This window comes from Vidua macroura, chromosome 8, assembly GCF_024509145.1.
Source record: "Vidua macroura isolate BioBank_ID:100142 chromosome 8, ASM2450914v1, whole genome shotgun sequence".
Lineage (NCBI taxonomy): Eukaryota > Metazoa > Chordata > Aves > Passeriformes > Viduidae > Vidua > Vidua macroura.
Window position 1 is genome coordinate 4,613,619 of NC_071578.1, and position 20,527 is coordinate 4,634,145.

Here is a 20,527-nt window from a genome sequence, read left to right on the forward strand (position 1 = left end):
GATTCTCCTTTCTGCATTGGAATAAAGGTGAAGTTATTCTGTTTAAGTGAAAAACTAGAGTGTAACTAGTCCAGACACCAGCCTGGTGCCTCTGCAGGAAGCAGAAATTCCAAAAAGGAGCAGGACAAAGCTCACAAGTCTGGACTCATCCCACGGGAAAGGCTGGTGTGTGCTCACAGCGCTGCTCCTGAGCTTCTGTCCTGCCTGTCCTGGGGCAGGGAATGGGCTCTGCCAGATCCAGGGTTTGCACACAGGGACAACTGGCGAGGGAGCAGCAAGGGGGATTAATTTTAAACCAAAAGAGAAGAGGTTTAGGTTGGATGTCAGGAAGGAATTGTTCCCTGTGAGGGTGCTGAGGTCCTGGCACAGGTGCCCAGAGAAGCTGTGGAGGCCCCTGGATCCCTGGAAGTGACCAAGGCCAGGTTTGGCTTGGAGCAGCCTGGGACAGTGGAAGGTGTCCCTGCCCTGTCAGGTGGTCAGAAAAAGACGATCTTTAATGTCCCTTCCAAACCATTCTCTGATTCTATGAATAAAAACAAACCTGCAGGCACATGTTTTGGGAAACAGATTTTTGATTTAACTTTTCCAGGGGTGCTTGCAAGCTGACCCAAGGACAGCACAAGTTCAGCTGCTTTGTGACCTTGTTTTCATTGCTAATATTGTCACCATCCTCCTAAAAAGCCTGAACACCTACAAATGTATTTTAGGATTTGTTTTGTGTGGAGATGCAGTGTGCACGGGGCTCTATCTCCCTAATTCAGCCCGGGTTTGGACTGGAGATTTTTTCTCGTGCCCAGCTCTGCTGGGCTGGAAGGGATTCCTCAGCCAAGCTCCTTTTGCAGGACTCACGGCACGGCCGGAGCTGATGGATGCGGCAGGAAGCGCTTTTGGGAGGACGGTAAAATAATGTCACACCTAAAGAAGGGGGACCTGCCATCCTGTCCCGCCTGGGCACGGAGCAAGGGGGCTCCGAGGATCGCGGGAGGGATGGAGCCGCCTTTGGAATGGACTCTTTGCTGCTGGAACACAGAGCGGAGCTGTTCCTAAATGCCGGGTACCATCTGCTGGCGGGCGGGAGCAGTGCGGGACGGGCGGCGACAGGGACAGGGATGGGACAGGGACAGGGATGGGACAGGGATGGAGCGGGGACAGGGATGGAGCTGGGACAGGGATGGAGCTGGGACAGGGATGGAGCGGGGACAGGGATGGAACAGGGACAGGGATGGGACAGGGACAGGGATGGAACAGGGACAGGGATGGAACGGGAAAGGGATGGAACAGGGATGGAGCAGGGACAGGGATGGAACGGGACAGGGATGGAACAGGGACAGGGATGGAGCGGGACAGGGATGGAACAGGGATGGAGCTGGGACAGGGATGGAACAGGGACAGGGATGGAGAGGGGACAGGGATGGAGCTGGGACAGGGATGGGACAGGGACAGGGACAGGGATGGAGTGAGGACAGGGATGGGACAGGGACAGGGATGGGAGAGGGACAGGGATGGAGCAGGGACAGGGATGGAACAGGGACAGGGATGGAGCGGGAACAGGGATGGAGGAGGGACAGGGATGGAGTGGGACAGGGATGGGACAAGGACAGGGATGGAGCGGGGACAGGGATGGAGGAGGGACAGGGATGGAGAAAGGACGGGGATGGAGCAGGGACAGGGGCTGGGAGCATCATCTGGGGCTGGGTAAATGGTTGGGGCTGGGGGCATCCTCAGGGCCTCTAAGGATAGAGCAGGGCTGGGAGCACCCCCAGGTCTCAGAGCTTTGCCCACTGCCGGTGGGAGCTCAACAAACAGAGTCCTGCTCTCAGGCTGGGTTCAGCACATCATTCATGCCCATAAAATTCAAACCCCACAGAGCATACATTAATTGTCTGAAAAATTCCACAAGAGAGTTAGAGGACTTTTTGCAAGGGCATGGAGAGACAGGACAAGAAGAAAGGCTTTAAAGTGTCAGAGGCCAAAGTTAGATGGGATTTTGGGAAGGGATTGTTCCCTGGGAGGGTGGGGAGGCCCTGGCACAGGTTCCCAGAGAAGCTGTGGCTGCCCCTGCATCCCTGGCAGAGTGCAAGGCCAGGTTGGATGGGGCACCCTGGGATAACGAAAGGTGTTCCTGGGGTTGGAACAAGATGAGTGCCAGGTCCCTTCCAACCCAAACCATTCTATGATTCTATGACCTCATAAATTGACCTAAATCAATGGGCAGATTAATCAGCATCTCAATTTCATGTAGGTGCCAGAGTTCATCCATTTCAAGCCCAGATTTTATCAACACAATAAAAGCCACATACAGAGATGCTTTATTCAACTCAGTGCATGCAGATGCTGTTCCCAAGAGCTCTGGGGTGTCCATCAGCAGTTTGGAAGTTCCTGAACCAGTCCTCAGTTTGGTCACTTGGAGACCTCCTACCCCAGGGAATATCCCCAGGCCTCAGAGCTGTCTCCACCTCTGGCCAGCAGCTACAGATGCAGCTTGGCAAACTCCAGATTTGCTGAAACCTGTGATGCAGAGAAAAAAAAATATTTTTAAAGCATATAGAAAGAAATACCTCGATTTTGTAGCCAAAAGTCAAAAGGGGTGAGTGTAAAAAGCCATTTTAACAGTTAAACTGGAGTGGGGGGAGGACTCTGGTTGCTAACAGCTGTTTGCCAACAGAACATTCTCTGGCATTTTCTTTGAGGAAAGCTCAAAAGATCTTTTCACATTAGCAGTCCCCAGAATGGGTGTTAAGTTTCCTATTATTGTAAGAGCAGCCTGGGAATCTCGGTGCCCTGCGTGGGAGCCAGATGCCCGGCCAAGCCCAGGCAGCAGCTGGGGAACAGTTGAGAAGTGCCCAAGGACTGCTGCCAGTTGGAAGAAAGAAAAAATTCCCAAGGAAAAAGGAGTTTTCAGAAGGAAGTTGAGTTTGGATGACAGAAAGATGAAAAAGTAATTAGTTTAGTATATGGAGGGGTGAAAAAAGGGGGGAAAATATGTTTTAGTGATTCTGAAGAGACCAGAGGGACCAGGGATACCAAGAGAGGATCTGGGGAGAGGGAAGAGCTGCTGTGCTCCAGGACAGGACAGCTGCTAATGCCCTGCATAATCCCTGGGAAAACAGGAGGTCTGAGCTGGGAGAGAGGTCTGGATGGATTCCAGATCCTCAGAGGAAAGGGTCTTTGATTTTTGTATAACCTTGTTTCTAAAAAACAATTTGATTTTGATCTCATCAGTAGTTATTCCCTCCATTTCATTTTTATCAGTAAGAAGAGGCAGCACACTCCAGGTCTGCAGCCTGTTGGGTGGTGTCAGTTTGGAGAACATCAGGCAGCCGTGAAGGAACTTAATGAGCCAAAAAAAAAGTGACTCTGACCACCCTGATCAGTCAGTTCTCTATTGCTGTTTGATATCTTGCTCCATCACAGGAACAAATCACATGCACAAATTAAATGCAATTTAAGGACACTTAAATATTAACAGAAGGGGACTGCAGATGAAATTGTAGTGGCTTTGATCTTCATTTTCAGCATTCCTGTCAATCACTGTCATTGCTGTCATTGCTTTGGATGTGCAAAACCAAGTTTTTCAAACAAGAAAGATGAATAAATTGTACACAAATGCAGGGGTGTATTCCTGTCTGTGAGAGAAGTTTGTGTGGTTGCTGCATGCCAAGAGGTTCTTGTGCACTGATAATTCAAGAAAAAATGAAAAGTTTAAATATTTCTGCATTGCTTTAGTTTAAATAGCCAACCAAGAGAACCTTTTTCAATATTTGTTTGCATGTGCTGCAGCAGAATAATAGAGACAACATTTTTTTGCTGTTGTCTCACTCTGGAGATGCTGTGGGTGAGGGGAAAGGAAAGGAAAGGAAAGGAAAGGAAAGGAAAGGAAAGGAAAGGAAAGGAAAGGAAAGGAAAGGAAAGGAAAGGAAAGGAAAGGAAAGGAAAGGAAAGGAAAGGAAAGGAAAGGAAAGGAAAGGAAAGGAAAGGAAAGGAAAGGAAAGGAAAGGAAAGGAAAGGAAAGGAAAGGAAAGGAAAGGAAAGGAAAGGAAAGGAAAGGAAAGGAAAGGAAAGGAAAGGAAAGGAAAAGGAAAGGAAAGGAAAGGAAAGGAAAGGAAAGAAAGGAAAGGAAAGGAAAGGAAAGGAAAGGAAAGGAAAGGAAAGGAAAGGAAAGTCTTGAGGGGGTCATGAGTGTGATGATGACCAAATTTGCAGCCTCCTGGCTGTATTTCAGTTGAAGGAGCTGTGACAACTCAAAAACCAGATCAATACTCATCACACTCTGGATTTATGCGGTTATGATGAAAAGCACCTCCCACTCCTGTGACAGATCCCTTCCTCGATGGCCCTGCTGTTCCTCAGCCTAGCAAGGAGTTCTGCAGATGCTCTCATGATAAGCTATGCAAAAAGAGGCTCATTCGCAAACTTATTCAGGCATTAAGATAAGCTGAGAGTCTAAAGCTTTATCTGAATCTGCTCACTGGATTCAGAGTGCACAGGAGCAGTTTCCACTGATACCTGCACGCTCATCCCCTGCCTTGTGCTTGACATAATTACCTTAAATCAAATGACTGACAAGATGCAGATTCTCCTTCTAGTGCTGACACTTGTTATCAATTTTAAGTTGTAATTACATTATTTTTTAAATTCAAGCAGCCCCCAGCTTCCAGAAACAAGGAAATTCCCCACAGTTCAGGAAATGAGGTGCTGAGAGGAGCAGGAGGAGAGTGGCAGGGGTTTCTTTTGCAGCCTGTGATGCAGTTTTGTACACTCTCGTTCCTGGGATAAACCACAGAGCAGAGCTGGACTTTATCATGGTGCACACAGAATTATCTGCTTCAGCAGTCTGCAGAGAACAGCTTGGGTGCAGGACTGCAGGCATTGCTGAGGAACTGGTCCAGCCAAGGGCATTTCAGGGATGCTGAGCAGCAAAGGAATGGCCTGCACAGCTCCTGCTGCCTGCCAGCCCCAGCACGGTGGAGGGAAAGTGAAAACTGCTCATTGCTGCCATAAATGTCTCTCTGTTGCAGCTTTGTGTGTGTGTGTGCTGTTCCCTGGCCACCAGTGAGATCATCTGACTCTTCAAGAGTTAACACCTGGCTTTGTGCAGGCTGCTGGCCTTAGAAGCAGTTCAAAAGCTGAGAGATTGCCCAGCACCTTCCTAGGAGCTAACCAAGGTGGTTACCCCCAGCTACCCATGGCTGGTTTGATTCCACTGAGAGAGGCAATTCTAGTTCAAGTGGGCGTGTTTGAACTTAAAAAGAAATGCTACAAAACAAACAGCTCCTCCTGAGAACTCCACGAGCTCACCAGAGCCAGTGTGGCTGAGAGCTGGTTTCATTTTGCCCCCTCTGGAAGCCCTGACCGTGGTCTGTGAGAGCTGCAGACTCTGAATCGCTCCCTCCTTCCTGGGGGTGCTCACCTGGAGAGGAGAAGGCTGCAGGGAGAGCTCAGAGCCCCTTCCAGGCCTAAAAATGTTCCAAGAGAGCTTCGGGAGGGACTGGGGATGAGGGATGGAGGGACAGGACACAGGGAATGGCTCCCACTGCCAGAGGGCAGGGATGGATGGGATTTTGGGAAGGAATTCTCTGTGAGGGTGGGCAGGCCCTGGCACAGGGTGCCCAGAGCAGCTGTGGTTGCCCCTGGATCCCTGGAAGTGTCCCAGGCCAGGCTGGACAGGGCTTGGAGCAGCCTGGGGCAGTGGAAGGTGAAATTCTGCAGCAAAGAAATGAAGGTGATTTTTCTGCAGAAACAATAAAGAACAAGAGCACTGATACTCAATGAAAACACCTTAAATGAGCCCCTGATTTGGCACTGCAGCCTCTTCAGGCTTTTCATGCAGAACTAGGGGAGTCTAGTCTGATTTAAAATGCATCCAAATTCCCAGCAGCAACCAGCAGGGGAGTGGGACAAAGCTGACATCCAGACAGGCAGCTCTGGGCGGGGACCTGGAGCTGGGACAGGCTGGGACACCTGAGGGTCAGTGTCCTGTCTGCAGGCAGCTCACTCCAGCCAGGGCAACCTTCCAGGGCCACCAACATCCCTAAACATTGTCCCACTTGCAGCCACTGGCTCCAATCCCATCTCTGCCTGACTGGGGCTCGTGGCCACCTTGGTTTCCATTTCCCAGGTATGGAAATAACAGGAATGAAAATGCTTTTGTAGGTGCTGGGCAAACCTAGAGCAAAAGTGGTTTAGACAAGAAAAATAAATGTAAAAAGAGAACTATTTTAAGCCTGTCAGTGACTGTATTTCTTGGGACCCAGCGCAGCCCACAAGCCATCTGTCTCCTGGAGAGCTGGTCTGTGAGACTGGGCACAGACAGATCCTCCAGCACACCATGGCTTAGGAATCAGCTCCAAGGCAGGCAGCAGTGTTTTATTTGCTGGCTCAGGACACCCATCCATGGGCAGTAATCCCCTCTTCATCCTCCTGAGGGGAGCCAGCTGAAGGAGAGGTCACCAGGATTTGCCCCGAATAGCCTGGGTTCCCAGCGCAGCCTGGAGCCAAGGTTTGGATAAGCAGAAAAAGCTTTGGATAAGCCATATTAAAGCAAAGGTCAGGTGAGATCACTCCACTCCTGATCACTCATGAGCAAAGTATTGTTTTCAGTTTCCACAAGGCAGCCTGACTTTGGAGGAGATGGGTTTTCCAGGGACTGCTTCTCTCTGATGTTAACAGGAGGTGTCAAATCAAAGCAGTTTTTTTCCCCCCCCCTGCTTGTCGTCATCCTCAGAAGGGTCCCATCGAGGCCAGCTCTGGAAAACTTCCTGGCTGGCACAGTCCCTCATTTATCACAGCTGACACTACCAGCAACTGAGGAAACTCTGCAAAGCCCTCCTCATTTAAAGAGCCCAGACATCCATATGCTGGCATTCAGGAGAAAAACCTCCTAAATCTAGAAAACATGGTGTGGAAAGTGTTGGGAAGATGCTTTAGGAGAAGCTCCTCCCGTCCTGAGCCTTGGGATGAGTGAACCAAACCAACCCAGGGACAAAGCTGTCCTTTTCAGCTGCTGCAGAAAGCAATGCAGAGGAGCCCGGCGGGCCTCTCCTCCCCACAGTCCTGATTGCAGGAATGCTGATAAACCTCTGCCAGTGCCCCCAGGCACAGCCCTGCTCGGGTGATTTCCCCATGAACGCTTTTTCCTGGCCCAGTTCACTGCCCCACTCATGGATTTGCTTCATCTCAGTAACTGATTTGCTCTTTCCAGAGCCATAATCACTGAAAGAGGATACTTAACAAATACGGACGTGTTTATCCAATATGAGGAGTCATAGTTGGCTGGGAGAATGTGGAAACAAGTGATGGAGACTGCCAAGTACTCGTGAGCACTGTGAACGGTACAGTGCAAAAAGACAGCTCCAAAAAGTGAAACTTAACCCTTAAGGACTAAAGGAGATGAGGGCAGAGCTTGTTCCTTGCTGCTCTGTCCCACCCACACCCAGCTCTCACAGATTCAGTGCATCAGAAGTGAGACTCAAAGCATCACTGAGGCCACTGGATACTGCAGGGTGCTTGTTGCCCCGATTTTTAAAAGAGTTAAGTTTTCTTTTATAGTTCTTTTGAAAGTTTTAATGTTCTCATAAAACTTCTTTAGCCTTCTGATAATGTTTACATATTTCTACTAGAGTTCTCACACACTGTTCATGTAAATAATGATTGTTTTGCATTCTTCTTTGAGGGAGGAGAGAACTGATAGACTTAGTTTAACCAGTGTAGCTAGAGAAGTAGCAATTTCATCCTCCAATCCACTGTCACTTTTGGAATTCTATATATATTGAGGTCAGAAATAAAATTAGCTCTTTTTTTCTCTCTTGAACTCACCAAGCTTCTGTATACTCATTTCATGTCCAATAGCAACAGGTGCTCATTTCTGTGACTGCAGACTTCTCCAAAAGTGTCTCCTGACCCCCAGCTCTGCAGCCCCAGCTGTGATTTGGATGGATCCTGTGCTACACTCAGCTCCTGGCAGGCACCAGGGGGGCAGGAACTTTGCTCTGGAGCTGCCTCCTGTGAGCTTTGGCCATTGGGACTTCAAATGCTCAGCATAAAGTAAAATTAGAGCATAACTTACCCTGCTGATTAAGGCTGGTCATCACCAGAGTGTGAGGAGGAAATTCAGAGATTATCCTCCTGTTAGAAATGTCTTTCCAGTGACACATAATGATGAGAACTTGAATTTAATAACTGCACACTTGTGGAGATTTTACTTGCATTGGAAGCCCTCCAAAAATTGTAAAAAGTTGCTAAAAGGAGATGAAATCCTCGGCATCTCAAGGATGTGTTGCAGAAGCTCTCAAGGTTGGGAGAGCACAGGAGCAAACCCACAAATCAAAAGTTTCTTTAGGGAAAATCAGGCTCTGACCTGGCTGAAGAGGTAACAGCCAGTCCCTCTGAGCTCCAGATCTACAGACACTGATTTTTTTTTCACTGAAAATCAGAAACTGAGAATGACTGACATTAAAACACGACATTGAATGTCTCCAATGAAGGCAGTAGCAATCAGTGATTTGGACACAAGTCTTACTTTTTCTGGCTGAGTTTCTGCCAGTGTTCCAATACTTCCCCCCCTTGAGTGTTTAAAGGAAAAAACTAAAACTATTTTGGTGAGGATGAAAGGCAGGAAGTCCTCAGAAAAGGGAAAAAGCTTCGAGAGAAATTCCTCTTCACCTGTCAAACATGATCTCATACTTGCAAGTCTTTTGGGCTTGCAGCTAAAAGGGTTTTAAGAGAAATATTGCCTGTGGGGCTAAGTCAGGCTGCTATACAAGATGTAAGGAATTTTAGGAAAAGTGCACTCCTTAAGGGATTACTCATGCTACGCATGGAAGAAAGGAAGGTTTGGAGGGTAAAAAAGAGGGTTGGGTTAGATGGGAATTTGGGAAGAAACTCCTCTCTGTGAGGGTGGGCAGGCCCTGGCACAGGGTGCCCAGAGCAGCTGTGGCTGCCCCTGGATCCCTGGCAGTGCCCAAGGCCAGGCTGGACAGGGCTTGGAGCAGCCTGGGACAGTGGGAGGTGTCCCTGCCATGGCAGGGGTGGCACTGGATGGGATTTAAGGTCCCCTCCAGCCCAAACCATCCTGTGATTCTGTGATAAAATGCTCAGCTCCATCCTCCCACTCTCATCCCTCTGCCTCAGTTCTGTTTCAGAAAAGTGCATCACCTGTCTCCCTTGGAAACCCATCCCTATGGCAACATGCAGGAATGTCTGCATGCAGACATGTCAGAGCTCTCACAGCCCCTTCTTTTTGTCACACTTCTCATGGCACCGTCCCGGGGCTGTCGGAGAGATGATGGGAGCTTGCCTCTGTCAAGACACCACTTGGAAGATTTTCCAGAGAACTTGTTTTTGCAGTCTTTCACTCTCCTGGCTCTTGAACTCTCAGTCTGTGTATCATGACTGTGATTTTATCTGAAATGTGTTGCAAAACATCCATGTATTTGCCATTATCAGCAAAAACCATAACCTCAAATGAGATGTTTTTGACAAGATCTATTTTCCATAAAGCCTCCTGCCAAGCACGAGCTGCCTCTGTGGCTCTTTCCAAACTCAATCCCACACTGGCTTTTCACTTGTGGGTTTTTTTCCTCAGATGCTAAGAAAGTTCACCTGCACCTACGCCACCAACTCGGGGAATTTCTCGCTACACTCGTTAACATTAACATTTAACATTGTTATCATTTTTCATTAACATTGTTATCATTTTTCCCCACTCGGTTGTGAGTAAATACGCCACCTCTGAGCATGCCACAAATTTACCTGTTAAAAATACCCCGTGCACTGCTGGCTGTGGCTGATAAGAGGGAGTGTATGTGTATGCAGGGTGATAACCCTGGGCTCCAGGAATTGCACTCAGGAATTCTGATTTCAGAAGCATAAAACTCCTCCCCAAGGGCATGTTACCAACCACAGCCAACAGCTCCGGGCTGAGTCCTGAACATCTGTAGGTCCAGAAAGGTTGAGACCCTTTGGAGTGATGCTCACAATGAAATCTGTCACAGCTGGGCTTTCCTTGCACACAAAGACATGGTTACACAGGCTGCAAGCATGGTTTTTGTTTAATCCCTACTGGACAGAAATGCATGACTTAAGGTTGAAAAGGTTAAAAAATAAACTCTGGTTTGTGACACCAAGATGTTCTTGGAACTTTCATTAAATTGCACAGCCAGTATTGAGCTGATCTTGTCTGATCTACATTTTCAAGGCCACAAGAATTGCTTATTCCTCACCAAGAACAAGGGACAACTTGGTACCTTGTACTCACTGTGGAAAAGCCAGGTGTGGATGAACACTGACACAAATTAAATGGCAAATTCTCACTCTTACAGAAAGCTCAAGGCACTCTGCTCAGCTGTGCCCTCCTGAGAAGTCCCAGAGGCTCTGGCTGCCCTTGACAAGACCAGGAAAACAAAGGAATGCTGTTTGTAGAGCCAAAAACAAGAGGATAGAGAGGAATAATGGCAATTATGATTTGGGGCTATAGGTACAACTGAAATTTTCTCTCACTTAGAAATCATGAATCTTTTTGGAGATCCTTCCTTGGAGGTGAGAGGGCAGAGTTACACTGACACCCAGCACTTACCCAACTACATAAATCCAGCTGATACAAGAGATGAAAAAGAAGTCCTGTCATTCTGAGTTGCAGCAGAAAGCATTTCAGCATCAGCCTCTCTGCTGTTGACACAGAGCAAGGGAGAAGGAGCCTGTGGCTGCAGCAGGAATTATCTTCAGAACAACCAACTTTCTATTGCACCTGTGACTGGGAATTGCACTGCACAGACATGGCAACAAAAACATTAAAATATTTTCTGCATTTTAATGGAGTTTAAAAAATATTCCTTCTATTTTTTTTTTTATTTTTTTTTTTAATTTCTCTGTGTTTGTCTTCCTGTCAACACTGATGCCAAAAACCATCATGAAACCGCTCGGAAAACACCAGTCCACAAAAGTGGTTCATCCTTCCTAGATATCCACATGCAGGCACACTTCAGGGTCATAACTGGGCAGGAAAAATGTCTTTTTTTTTTGCTGTAAAAAGCAAAGCAGAGCCCATGATGAGCTGGGAGGCAGGATTGGATGGAGGCGGTGCGAGCTGCCTGAAGATCCCAGTCCTGGCTGCTGTCAGGAATGACAGATGGTGTTTGTCAAGAGGATAGAGATTTACCTTCTTATTTTATCATGGAAATGTAGCAGCAAGAACACTACCAACATCCACTATTTTATCCAACAGATTTAAGAAATATATCCAACATTAAAAAAAACCCCAAACAACAAAGCCCAACAGGATTCCTGCAGGAAAACAGAGCGCCAGATGCAACTGGAAATCCCAATTAAAAGAAGCATTTGTGTTTACCAAGAGACAATGTCAGCCATTGCATGTAATTTATTTTCTCATTAAGGAAATGCACTGAGCACATACAGAGATTACATTCAATACAGATTTATCATTACAGAACCATGCAAAGATAAAGATACAATCAATACCTGCTTCCTGTAGCAGAAGAGATTGAAGGAACTGCTTCAAGCTGAGAATGAAATGAAAAATACTTACACCAATTTAAGTGATTTTTATACCAATGAGACGCTGGGGTCCAAATTAACATTTTCAGCCAAGATCTGCTGCATTGTTGCAATCTTTATATCCAACAGCTTTATCAGACTGGTGCCTAGAGACTAAAAATAGACCAAACTGTCTTGTCTGAGCCCACCCGAACAAAACCCCAGGAGAATCCAGCCAGTCTGAAGCCACAACCTACATGAAACGATGGAAGGATCCACACTGGGGAAAGAGTACAGTGAAACAAGGAGACAGCTTGGCCCCTGTGACAGCTACAAGGCAGGCAAGGGTTACACTCTGCTCACTGATTGACCTTGCAGCAGCTCTAGAGTTTGCAACCTGAATAAAATTTTGGTCAATGTGAAGAATTCTTCTACACACTGCCCAGAACTGATTTTTCAAAGAATTATACTGAAAAAAAGTCACAAAACAAAGCTAGGGGGAAACTACTTTGCCACATATTTTGTGAGTTCCACAGATTTGATGACCTAACCTTTTTCCTTCTAGGCAACTAAAACTAGAACTGGAAAGATCATCTCTACTTCAGTTACACCAGCTGGACTTTCAGCCAATCCTGTGCACGTTGTGTGTCAGGGGCTGGACCAGATCATCACAGCTGGACATTAAAATCTACAAATATCACTCATCTGCTTGCCTGGTGCTCTGAGTTTTGGATCAAAGGAGGCAGTGATGCACAATGCCTTCTACTATGTGACCCCTTCTGGATCATTTTCTTTGTAAAGCTGCCATGTATGGGTTTATTAAAAATATTGATTTAGTCCCTCTTTACACCTCTAAAGACCTCCAAGTAATTTCATTCACTTTGCAAAATGAAAAGGATACATAAACTACCTCAACTCCGTCACACCGCTGAAGGGGGAGACATGTACAGATATATACATTCTTAGTCTCAAAGACTGCAGTTTAGGGCAATGGAGAATTATTTACATAACTGAAACCTCAAGAATTAAAAACTCAAGTTATAATTTGCCTACAAGACAGGGATTAATCAGTTGTTTTTAAAATCAGCAGGGGAGATAGATTGAGCCAATCTTTGGATGGAGTACCAGCTCAAAAACAACTTCTAAACTCTTCTTTTTTCTTCTTCTTCTGATGCTGTGGTAAAATTCTCAAAGGATCAGAAAAGAGAAGACTGGAAGGTGTTTTTTTCCAAGGAAATACACACAAGCATAGAACCATTGAATGGTTTGGGTTGGAAGGGACTTTAAAGACCATCCAGCCCCCCTGCCAGGAACATATCATATACAACAGAATATACCTCCATGCATTATTCTCTTAATGACCTTCTCTTACCAGTTTTTATTAATACTAAATCATCTGTATTTCAAGTTTCGTTTTGTCCAGTACACCAACACTCTCTGAAAGATTAACTTGCTTGTTAGAATTTTCAGTCACTTTGTGCTTGAAAATTTCAAAGCTTGAAAATTCAAAAGCTTGCTTTTGAATATCTGCTAACAGTAAAAAGTATTTGGCAGACATTTGCCCTTTACCTTACTACCAGGTAACCTGCAGCAAAAATTTATCCTTATCCAAATGGCAGGAAAATGTTATGTATTTGCCCAATCAATTCCTCAGGACAAGCAACAGGGCAGCATTTCTTACACAGAGATCAAGACCTATTTAGCAGATGAAACAAATTTTATCTAAACATCTGTCAGGTCTTCCTACAGCTTTTTGCCTAGTGAGATATATGGTACATGGAGCAACGTGATTAGGAAATATTATCACCCCTTGCTAAGAAGGCAGAGTTGTTGCTTCAGGATACTCTGTTTTCTTTTTCCCCCTCATGTCAGCTTCAACAAGGGGTGCCAGAGCAGAGTGAGGATGAGGAGGGAGAAGCAGCTGCCGGAGCTGCTGACCCTGGGAGCCAGGCTCTTGGCGTTGCAGTTGTTGGAGTAGCAGCAGTGCACGCTCACCCCAGGCGCCCTCGATCCGTCCCGCCTGGCGCGCTCGCAGAAGGACCTGAACGAGCAGGACTTCATGATGCCACCTGCAACGGAGCCACAGTGAGCCCAGAGGGGCTGCAAATGGCCACCTGCACCCCCCCCAGCACCAGCCTGACCACCCAGCACTGAGCACCAAGCTCGGGCTTGGCTGCTCCTCACAAGTAAATGAACACGACCACAAGGCAGCACACCAACAGCTCCCACTCAAATAACTCTTAGTTTTTAATCTTAGAGGCAACTGGTGCAGCTTAAATATCTTTGGATGTGCCCAAGTGCAGGGGTTCATTAGCTTCTTTTCCATCCTAATTTCCAGCTAAGTCACTTAAGTAGAAAGTGGGAAATACTGAAAATGTTTCTTTCCAGCTTTCCCACAGAGTGGGTGCAGCTCATTACGGCACACCGACAAATCATTCCCAGGGGGATTCCGTGTCAACAAAACTAGGATTGAGATTTATTAGTGGGGTTTATTTTGAGAGGAGACATTTATTTCTGGTTTTCTCCTTAACTTACTACGCACTCTTCTCTTTCCAGCACTGGTTATTTATTTTGTGACAAATGTAACAAGTCTGACACATTTGTGACACTTACTTGCTTGTCCTCTAATGACTGCACAGGCATCTGCATGGCCTGGACACTGCTGACTTCCTTGTCTGTTGCAGTCGTCATCACTAGAACCTACACAGGTGTAACACTGCAGTGCTTCACCTGGGAGGAGGGAGAAGAGACCACTTAGAATTTACAAGAAGTATTTAAAAATATCAATCTTTCTAGTATGGTTTCGAGCACACATTAAAAAAATTGCAAAAAAGCTTTGGAAAATCCAAAGCGTCTGCAAATCTTATCAATGTTTTTTTCTAGACATGGTATAGATCCTGATCAAAAAACAGTAATAAAAAAATCAACCCCAGATTATTTAGTGTTATAATCTGCACTTAAAATAATACAAGAAACATTTGATGTTCTGTAACTGCATCCATATCTTCTTGTAGCATTTTCAGAGCAGAGCCCAAAAGTTGTTTTTTTCCCCCTCCATCCTGATTTTGGTCCACAGTACCATGAAAAAGCACATTGTATGCACATAAAATCTCACAATGATCCAAAAAATATCAATTCTCCTAAAGTATCAATTCAGCTGGAAAGCACAACAGCGTATCTTGAGTTTTGCTCTTGTTTAAACACCACAATACCTCAATCCTCTTTTCCTTGCCTCAAGCTACACGGTATTTTCAAAGGCAAGCATGAATTTGAAAGGTATTTCAAAGACCACACTTGAAGCTTGCAGAGCAGAAATCCCACCCTCGCTATCAGTGGGGACATGTGGATCTGTCAGCACACAGAGGTGCAGTTCTGTGCTGCTAACCACACACACAAAATGACCTGAAACCAACCCAACCCAGGAGAGGAGCCCAGAACAGCGAAGAGGCTCAGCCGTGCCTGAGGCTGGAAATGCAAATGAGGTAAAAAAAGGAAAGAAAAAGGAGCTGACTTACTTTTGAGGACAAAAAGGGAGCTGACAAGAACCAGGCAGAAGACTGTCCACATCATGGAGATCCAAGAGATGCACCATTAGGCAAAGAAAGCAGTTTGCTTGCTATTAGAGCCTTAATGCTTCTCCTCCATCCCTAATCCTGTGCAGAGGATAACTTACAGGATAAAGAGGTGTTCAAGAGTGCTACTTATGGAGCTTATTCTGGCTGCACCTCTGATCACACCAACCTCATCTCCACCAGCCCTGCAGGCAAACTCTTCCAGGAGCAGGAAATTATTCACCTTTCAGTGCCAGACATGCTTAAAAACCATGCTGTCACCACATGCCACAGCCTCCGACTCCTCCAACAGCCTCATTACATTTGCCCATGGGATTTGCTGGATCAGGGTCAGAGCATTAAATATTTTGGAGGATTAAGCCTATGCTTGAGACTTGAGTGGTCCAAATCCAACACATAGACACACATATATATATATTTAGAGAGACATTAAGATATAGACCTAGATATGTGCACATAAACAGCAGACTCTTGTGACCCACAAAGTGTTCCAAGCAGCGACCCATGAAGTGCTTTCTGTGGAGGAATTAATCCCCAAGAGCATCTGGTGCTGAAATAAAGCAAGTGAAGGACACAAAAGAGAGCCATACTTATCTTCAACTTTCAACGAAAAAATTTATTTACAATAGAGAATTTCATTTGTGAACATGCATTTTCCTTTTTTTTTTTTTTTCAGATTTTATTTTACAAATCAGCAAATGCAGATAAAGTTTACATTCCTTAAGGCAAGAGTCCCCATGCAAGTAATACATGTTTATATTAAATCCAAAAGACATCCAACATGGGAACTCATGTACAAAGGGAAGGCTAGGATCAGCAATTTGTAATTTCATAGAGAACTTGACAATCTCCCTGATACAGGAACTTTGAGATCAACTTGCTATGAATTATACTATGAAAATGCAAACAATAGCAAGAAATTCTGATAGTCATCTTAGTACTGCATACAATTAAATCAACTTTATTTAGAAAGAAAATACAGTAGTGCATACGAAAAAGTGAAAATATAACCTGTCCACATAAATGTATGGACATCAGTGTGCCAATGGTCATATTGCACTCAATATTGAAGTCCAGAAATTTGGTTAAAAGTTAGCTTTTCCCCATTTTGGCAATCAGTTCATCACAAATCTTTGTTAATTCTTCTATCTCCTTATTCTGGAAAATAAAATATGAAGTATTATGAAAAATATTGTTGCATTAAGATGAGGGGTTTTTTTTAATTTTAATGTTATCTAACTAGTGGGAGAGGTGTAGGAAAATTAACTTTTCTCCAATGCTGAGAACAGGAGATCTATACATATAGATATATGTGCACATATAGTACAACTAAGTGTTCATATTCATAGTACAGCTACATGCATTCAAACAAATGCTTCCTTTCTTCCAAATACAGCTCCTCCAGTTTTAATAAATCAAATTTAGCCCCAAAGCAGACAGCTTCACAGCAGTCATTCCCAGCACACCACAATAATACATAGTGGAAATTTGTTTCTAGGCTGTACTTTTATATTTTTCTCATTATTTTCACCCTGCCTTGCAGAGCTGCAAGCAAGGACGAGCTGTTCTATGCCAAAGCAAGCTCCCTTGGCTGAGCTAAGAGAACACAGAGATATAAATAGGCATTTCCTACAGACACTTTGGAATTAACACTGAAATTACAGCTAGCACTAAAAAGGGAAACAGAACCTGAAAGAAAAATTAAGCAAGGTCTGAAACCTGGGAACTGAAGCAAACTAAGGAATGGGCTGCAGAAGTGCACCCCGAGCTCTGGCCAAGGCTGAGCCAACCCCAAACTTGGGCTCAAATCAAACCTGGTGCACACAGGGGGGTTTTGCCTTAAAATCTGGGGAGTGCTGTTGTCCCAAAGGCCAGGGAGCTGCAGGACAATCCTCAGGCAGAGCTTGGCTCCTGATTTATTTACCTTTTGTTCCAGTGTTCTCTCCAAGGCATCCACTTTGAGCTGCTCCTTCCGAAGGCTGGCCTGGTACGCTGCCTGCTCCTGCTGGGCCTTCCCTCTCACTTGTGCAATTTCAGCATTGGCTCTGCAAAAAACACAGGGTTTGGTCACATCAGGTTCTCTACAGGAAAGGGCAGAGGGTGCCCCAGAGTGGACACACCTTAACAAATGGGGGGAAGAGGGCAAGGCTGCCTTCTGCACATCTTGGGCATATTCTGAGACTCGTCCCCAAACACTTTTCACAACCCCCTCTCTTGCTCAGCAGGGGCTGCAGAGTCTTTTCTTACTGTCTGTGTTGCTTCCTTCATGCTTCTCCCAGGTACCTCTGCTGGGGTCACAAATATGACTCAGGTAGAAGTGTTTTATGGCAGTTTCCAAATCTGATCTCCAGTTCAGGGGACTGTACTATGAGTCCTGAACATGATCCCTAGAAAGGCTTAACTGGTCATTATATGGAAATCTAGAAAAAAGAAACGGGCTAATGGCTTCCTTCTTGACCCTCTCATGAAAATACATTAAACAAATATAAAGACATTAGCTAAATATAGAAATTTAAGGTGTTCTCTATGGTCAGGAGCTGGAAGAAACACCAGCACATTGCAGAATTTCTCATTATTGCATTCTTTCCACCCTCTATCAGAGAGCAGCCTCTGCTTTGCATATTGCAGGAGCAGTCTGGGATGTGAGGTCCAGCCATGGGAATCCTCCTGCAGCATGAACTCCTGAAAAAATGTGTGCAATCCATGCACTGGCCCTGGAAGTGTCCAAGGCCAGGTTGGATGGGGCTTGGGGCAACTTGGCACAGTGGAAAGTGTCCCTGCCCATGGCAGGGGGTGGAACAAGATGGTTTTAGGATCCCTTCCAACACAAACCATTCTGTGAATCCATGACTCAATTACCTGTCCAGTTTTTCCTCAGCATGAATTTTGAGTGCCTGATACCTCTGCTCCTCCTTCTTCACTCGTGACAAATATTCCTGTGCACACTTCTTCAACACTTCTTCATTCTTAAAAGAGAAGATGACATCAAATTTAATCCAAGAGGTTAAAATGCAGGAAAGACACCTGTCTGTGGGAGTCACACACAGCTGTTTGAAGGGCTGCAGTCCAACACTGACACCCCCTGAAAGAGAATACTGCACAATACAAAGAGATTTACAATTTTTCTGTTGGCATTTGATAGCTGGCTGCAATCCTTCACCTGAGGACTATAGTTTGTCATGCAGAACATCAGAATTAGCTGGAAACACAAGTCCTGCCTTCTGTTCAGTAGCACAGCACATTCTGGTCCACAGAATCTGCCCAGCTCTGCTCTTTAAAGGAGATGTTAAGGTGACTCACCTTCCGAAATCCCTCCAGGACTTCTTTCATCTTCTCGTATCTCCTGAAAAGATCCGCCAGGGATTTCTCCACTGAGTTCAGGTCGGCCAGAGCTTGCTCCTTCTCCACTATGAGCTGCTGAACAGTGTGGTGGGAGACAGATTTCTCTCTCTGTTCATCCTCTGAAAGAAGAGAGGGGTAGAGAAAAGAGAGGTTTTCAGAAGGGTTAACAGGAGTAAGTCCCCTGATTTCACTATCATCTACATTTTCTACTACGCTCTGCCCTATTTGTGTATTAGTAAGTTTACAGGATCTAGAAAAGTCAGATTTATACAAAGACACAAGCCTGTTTAGGAAAACAGTTGCTAAATACAGTGACACTGAAATATTTTGATGTTGGGGGAAAATGTGAATGTATCTCTGCACTGATCGTTTCTTCACTCTGAACTCGGCTGTTCCCATGAAAAGGCAGGTGTTGGATTTCTCCTCTTTGCCTGAAGATGCACTAGCTGAAGGAAAGGACATTCATGCACATTCCTAGCACTGGCCACAAGTTATTTGCCATTGTTGATAAATGCCTGTCATCTCCTGGCACCTTCTAATCCTGCACAAACAAGGCACTTTGTTCAGTGGAATTCAATTCTTCCCTTGGAAAAGCAGTGTTTTACCAGCTCTCAGGACTGCTGGAGCAAGTGGCAGAAAGGAAATCTAACAGTAGACAGACTTCCTAAGTGTAAAAAAACTGCAAAAAACATCTGCCAAGCTCCTCCTGTGTACAGTTAAATTTGAGCCAGGGATGGTGGGAAGAACGTAACAGGAATACAAATCCATATGGAGGAGCAATTTTCAAGGGAATTGACCTCACGATAAGTTGGAATATCCACAAAACACTGGAAGAAAAGGTCTGGCATTGTCTTCCAAAATGCTGCATTGTGTCCTTCACATCCTAAACTATGATTCTTGTGCCCATGTTTTAAGGGTTACTTACTTTGAATGATACTGAAAGGAAAACCCACCCACAAAACACAGCAGTTTTATATTACCATTTTCCTTGGTTTATGATAGAAACTAAAATAAGGTAAAAAGCTCTCCTATGGAAAAAGCATGGGGCATTTTACAATGTACAACTTTTTATTTGGAAGCATAAAGAACTAAACAAGTTTGGGGTTTTTATTTGAATAGAAAATTTAATCTGAATTATTTATAGTGCTGGTCAGCTCCAAAATGCCAAAGCTGATACTGTCAACTCCCAAACTGAGATTCATCTCTTCCTTTTGCATATTCCATCCAAAAAAGACACATTTTTGTTGGCCTGACCAAGGCTAGAGCAGAGATGATGCCATGCTCCTGGGCTCCTCTGCTCACCCCTGACAGCACCTGGCTGGGGCAGAGCCTGACCTGAGCTTATTTTGCTCTGTGTGATACAGAAGATGAAAAGAACCAGAGAAGTTCTCAGGACCTGCTTGTAACACCTTTATTTTACTGGTGAACAAACACCTTTGACATGGCAGAGAAGCCCAGAGCCCTGTAATACAACATCACTTGGATATATTTAACCCTTTATTAAAAATGAACGTTCTTTTCTATTTTGCTTTCTTAGAGACACCCTGTATTCCTCTGTAATGTCAAAATTAATGTGTTCTCAATTAAAACAAAAAATATTTTTTGTCTTTTGTTTATTTTTCTAAACCTCAGAGGCTGTCTCCTTGTGTTCCAGCACTAGATTTTTTTTATCATGCTGGAGATTACACCCTGCCTAGATAATTCCAAACCCTCTCCTGGCAGGATCCTGTTCTCTGGCAACACTTCTGCCACTGCAGCTCCAGGCAGGGCAAGAGATCCATTTGCATGAGCATCCAAAATATTTTAATGTATTTAATGTCACATCCCTACTTTTTGTGAGACTGTTGTCTGAGGTATTTTAGCAACTTCCTGCCTTGTTTCCAGGGTGATCAGGAAGTTAATAATTCATGTCACACTCCCTCACAACTCCTGAGCTCCTCCTCTTCCTCCCAGTACATCATGGTCCCTCCTCTGTCCTCAGCTGGATCAGCTCCTCCAACACTCAATCCCCAGCACCATTTAAACTCACTCATGGGAAACTGAGGCAAATGTCACAGAATCACAGAATAGTTTGGGTTGGAAGGTACCTTAAAGCTCATTTAATTCCACCCCCCTGCCATGGG

General features: G+C 45.2%; 2 protein-coding genes across 6 annotated transcripts in view; both read right to left on the minus strand.

The window, feature by feature from the left end:
- Positions 1-13,353: 13,353 nt before the first annotated feature.
- On the minus strand, positions 13,354-15,060 carry LOC128810474 (CD59 glycoprotein-like). Its single transcript, XM_053983322.1, has 3 exons — positions 15,006-15,060; positions 14,104-14,220; positions 13,354-13,559 (listed from the first exon to the last, which is right to left on the minus strand). The coding sequence occupies exons 1-3, from the start codon at positions 15,058-15,060 to the stop codon at positions 13,354-13,356; spliced, it is 378 nt and encodes a 125-aa protein (XP_053839297.1).
- Positions 15,061-15,657: 597 nt separating this feature from the next.
- The window catches only part of TACC2 (transforming acidic coiled-coil containing protein 2), a 118,299-nt gene continuing 113,429 nt past the window's right edge, over positions 15,658-20,527 (minus strand). For all 5 annotated transcript variants that reach the window (XM_053983994.1, XM_053983996.1, XM_053983995.1 and 2 more), the window contains 4 exons: positions 18,363-18,523; positions 17,922-18,028; positions 16,987-17,107; positions 15,658-16,220 (listed from right to left, as the gene is read on the minus strand). In XM_053983994.1, coding sequence (XP_053839969.1) covers positions 16,155-16,220; positions 16,987-17,107; positions 17,922-18,028; positions 18,363-18,523 — 455 coding nt within the window. In that variant the 3' untranslated portion in view covers positions 15,658-16,154. The remainder of the gene's footprint in view (positions 16,221-16,986; positions 17,108-17,921; positions 18,029-18,362; positions 18,524-20,527) is intronic.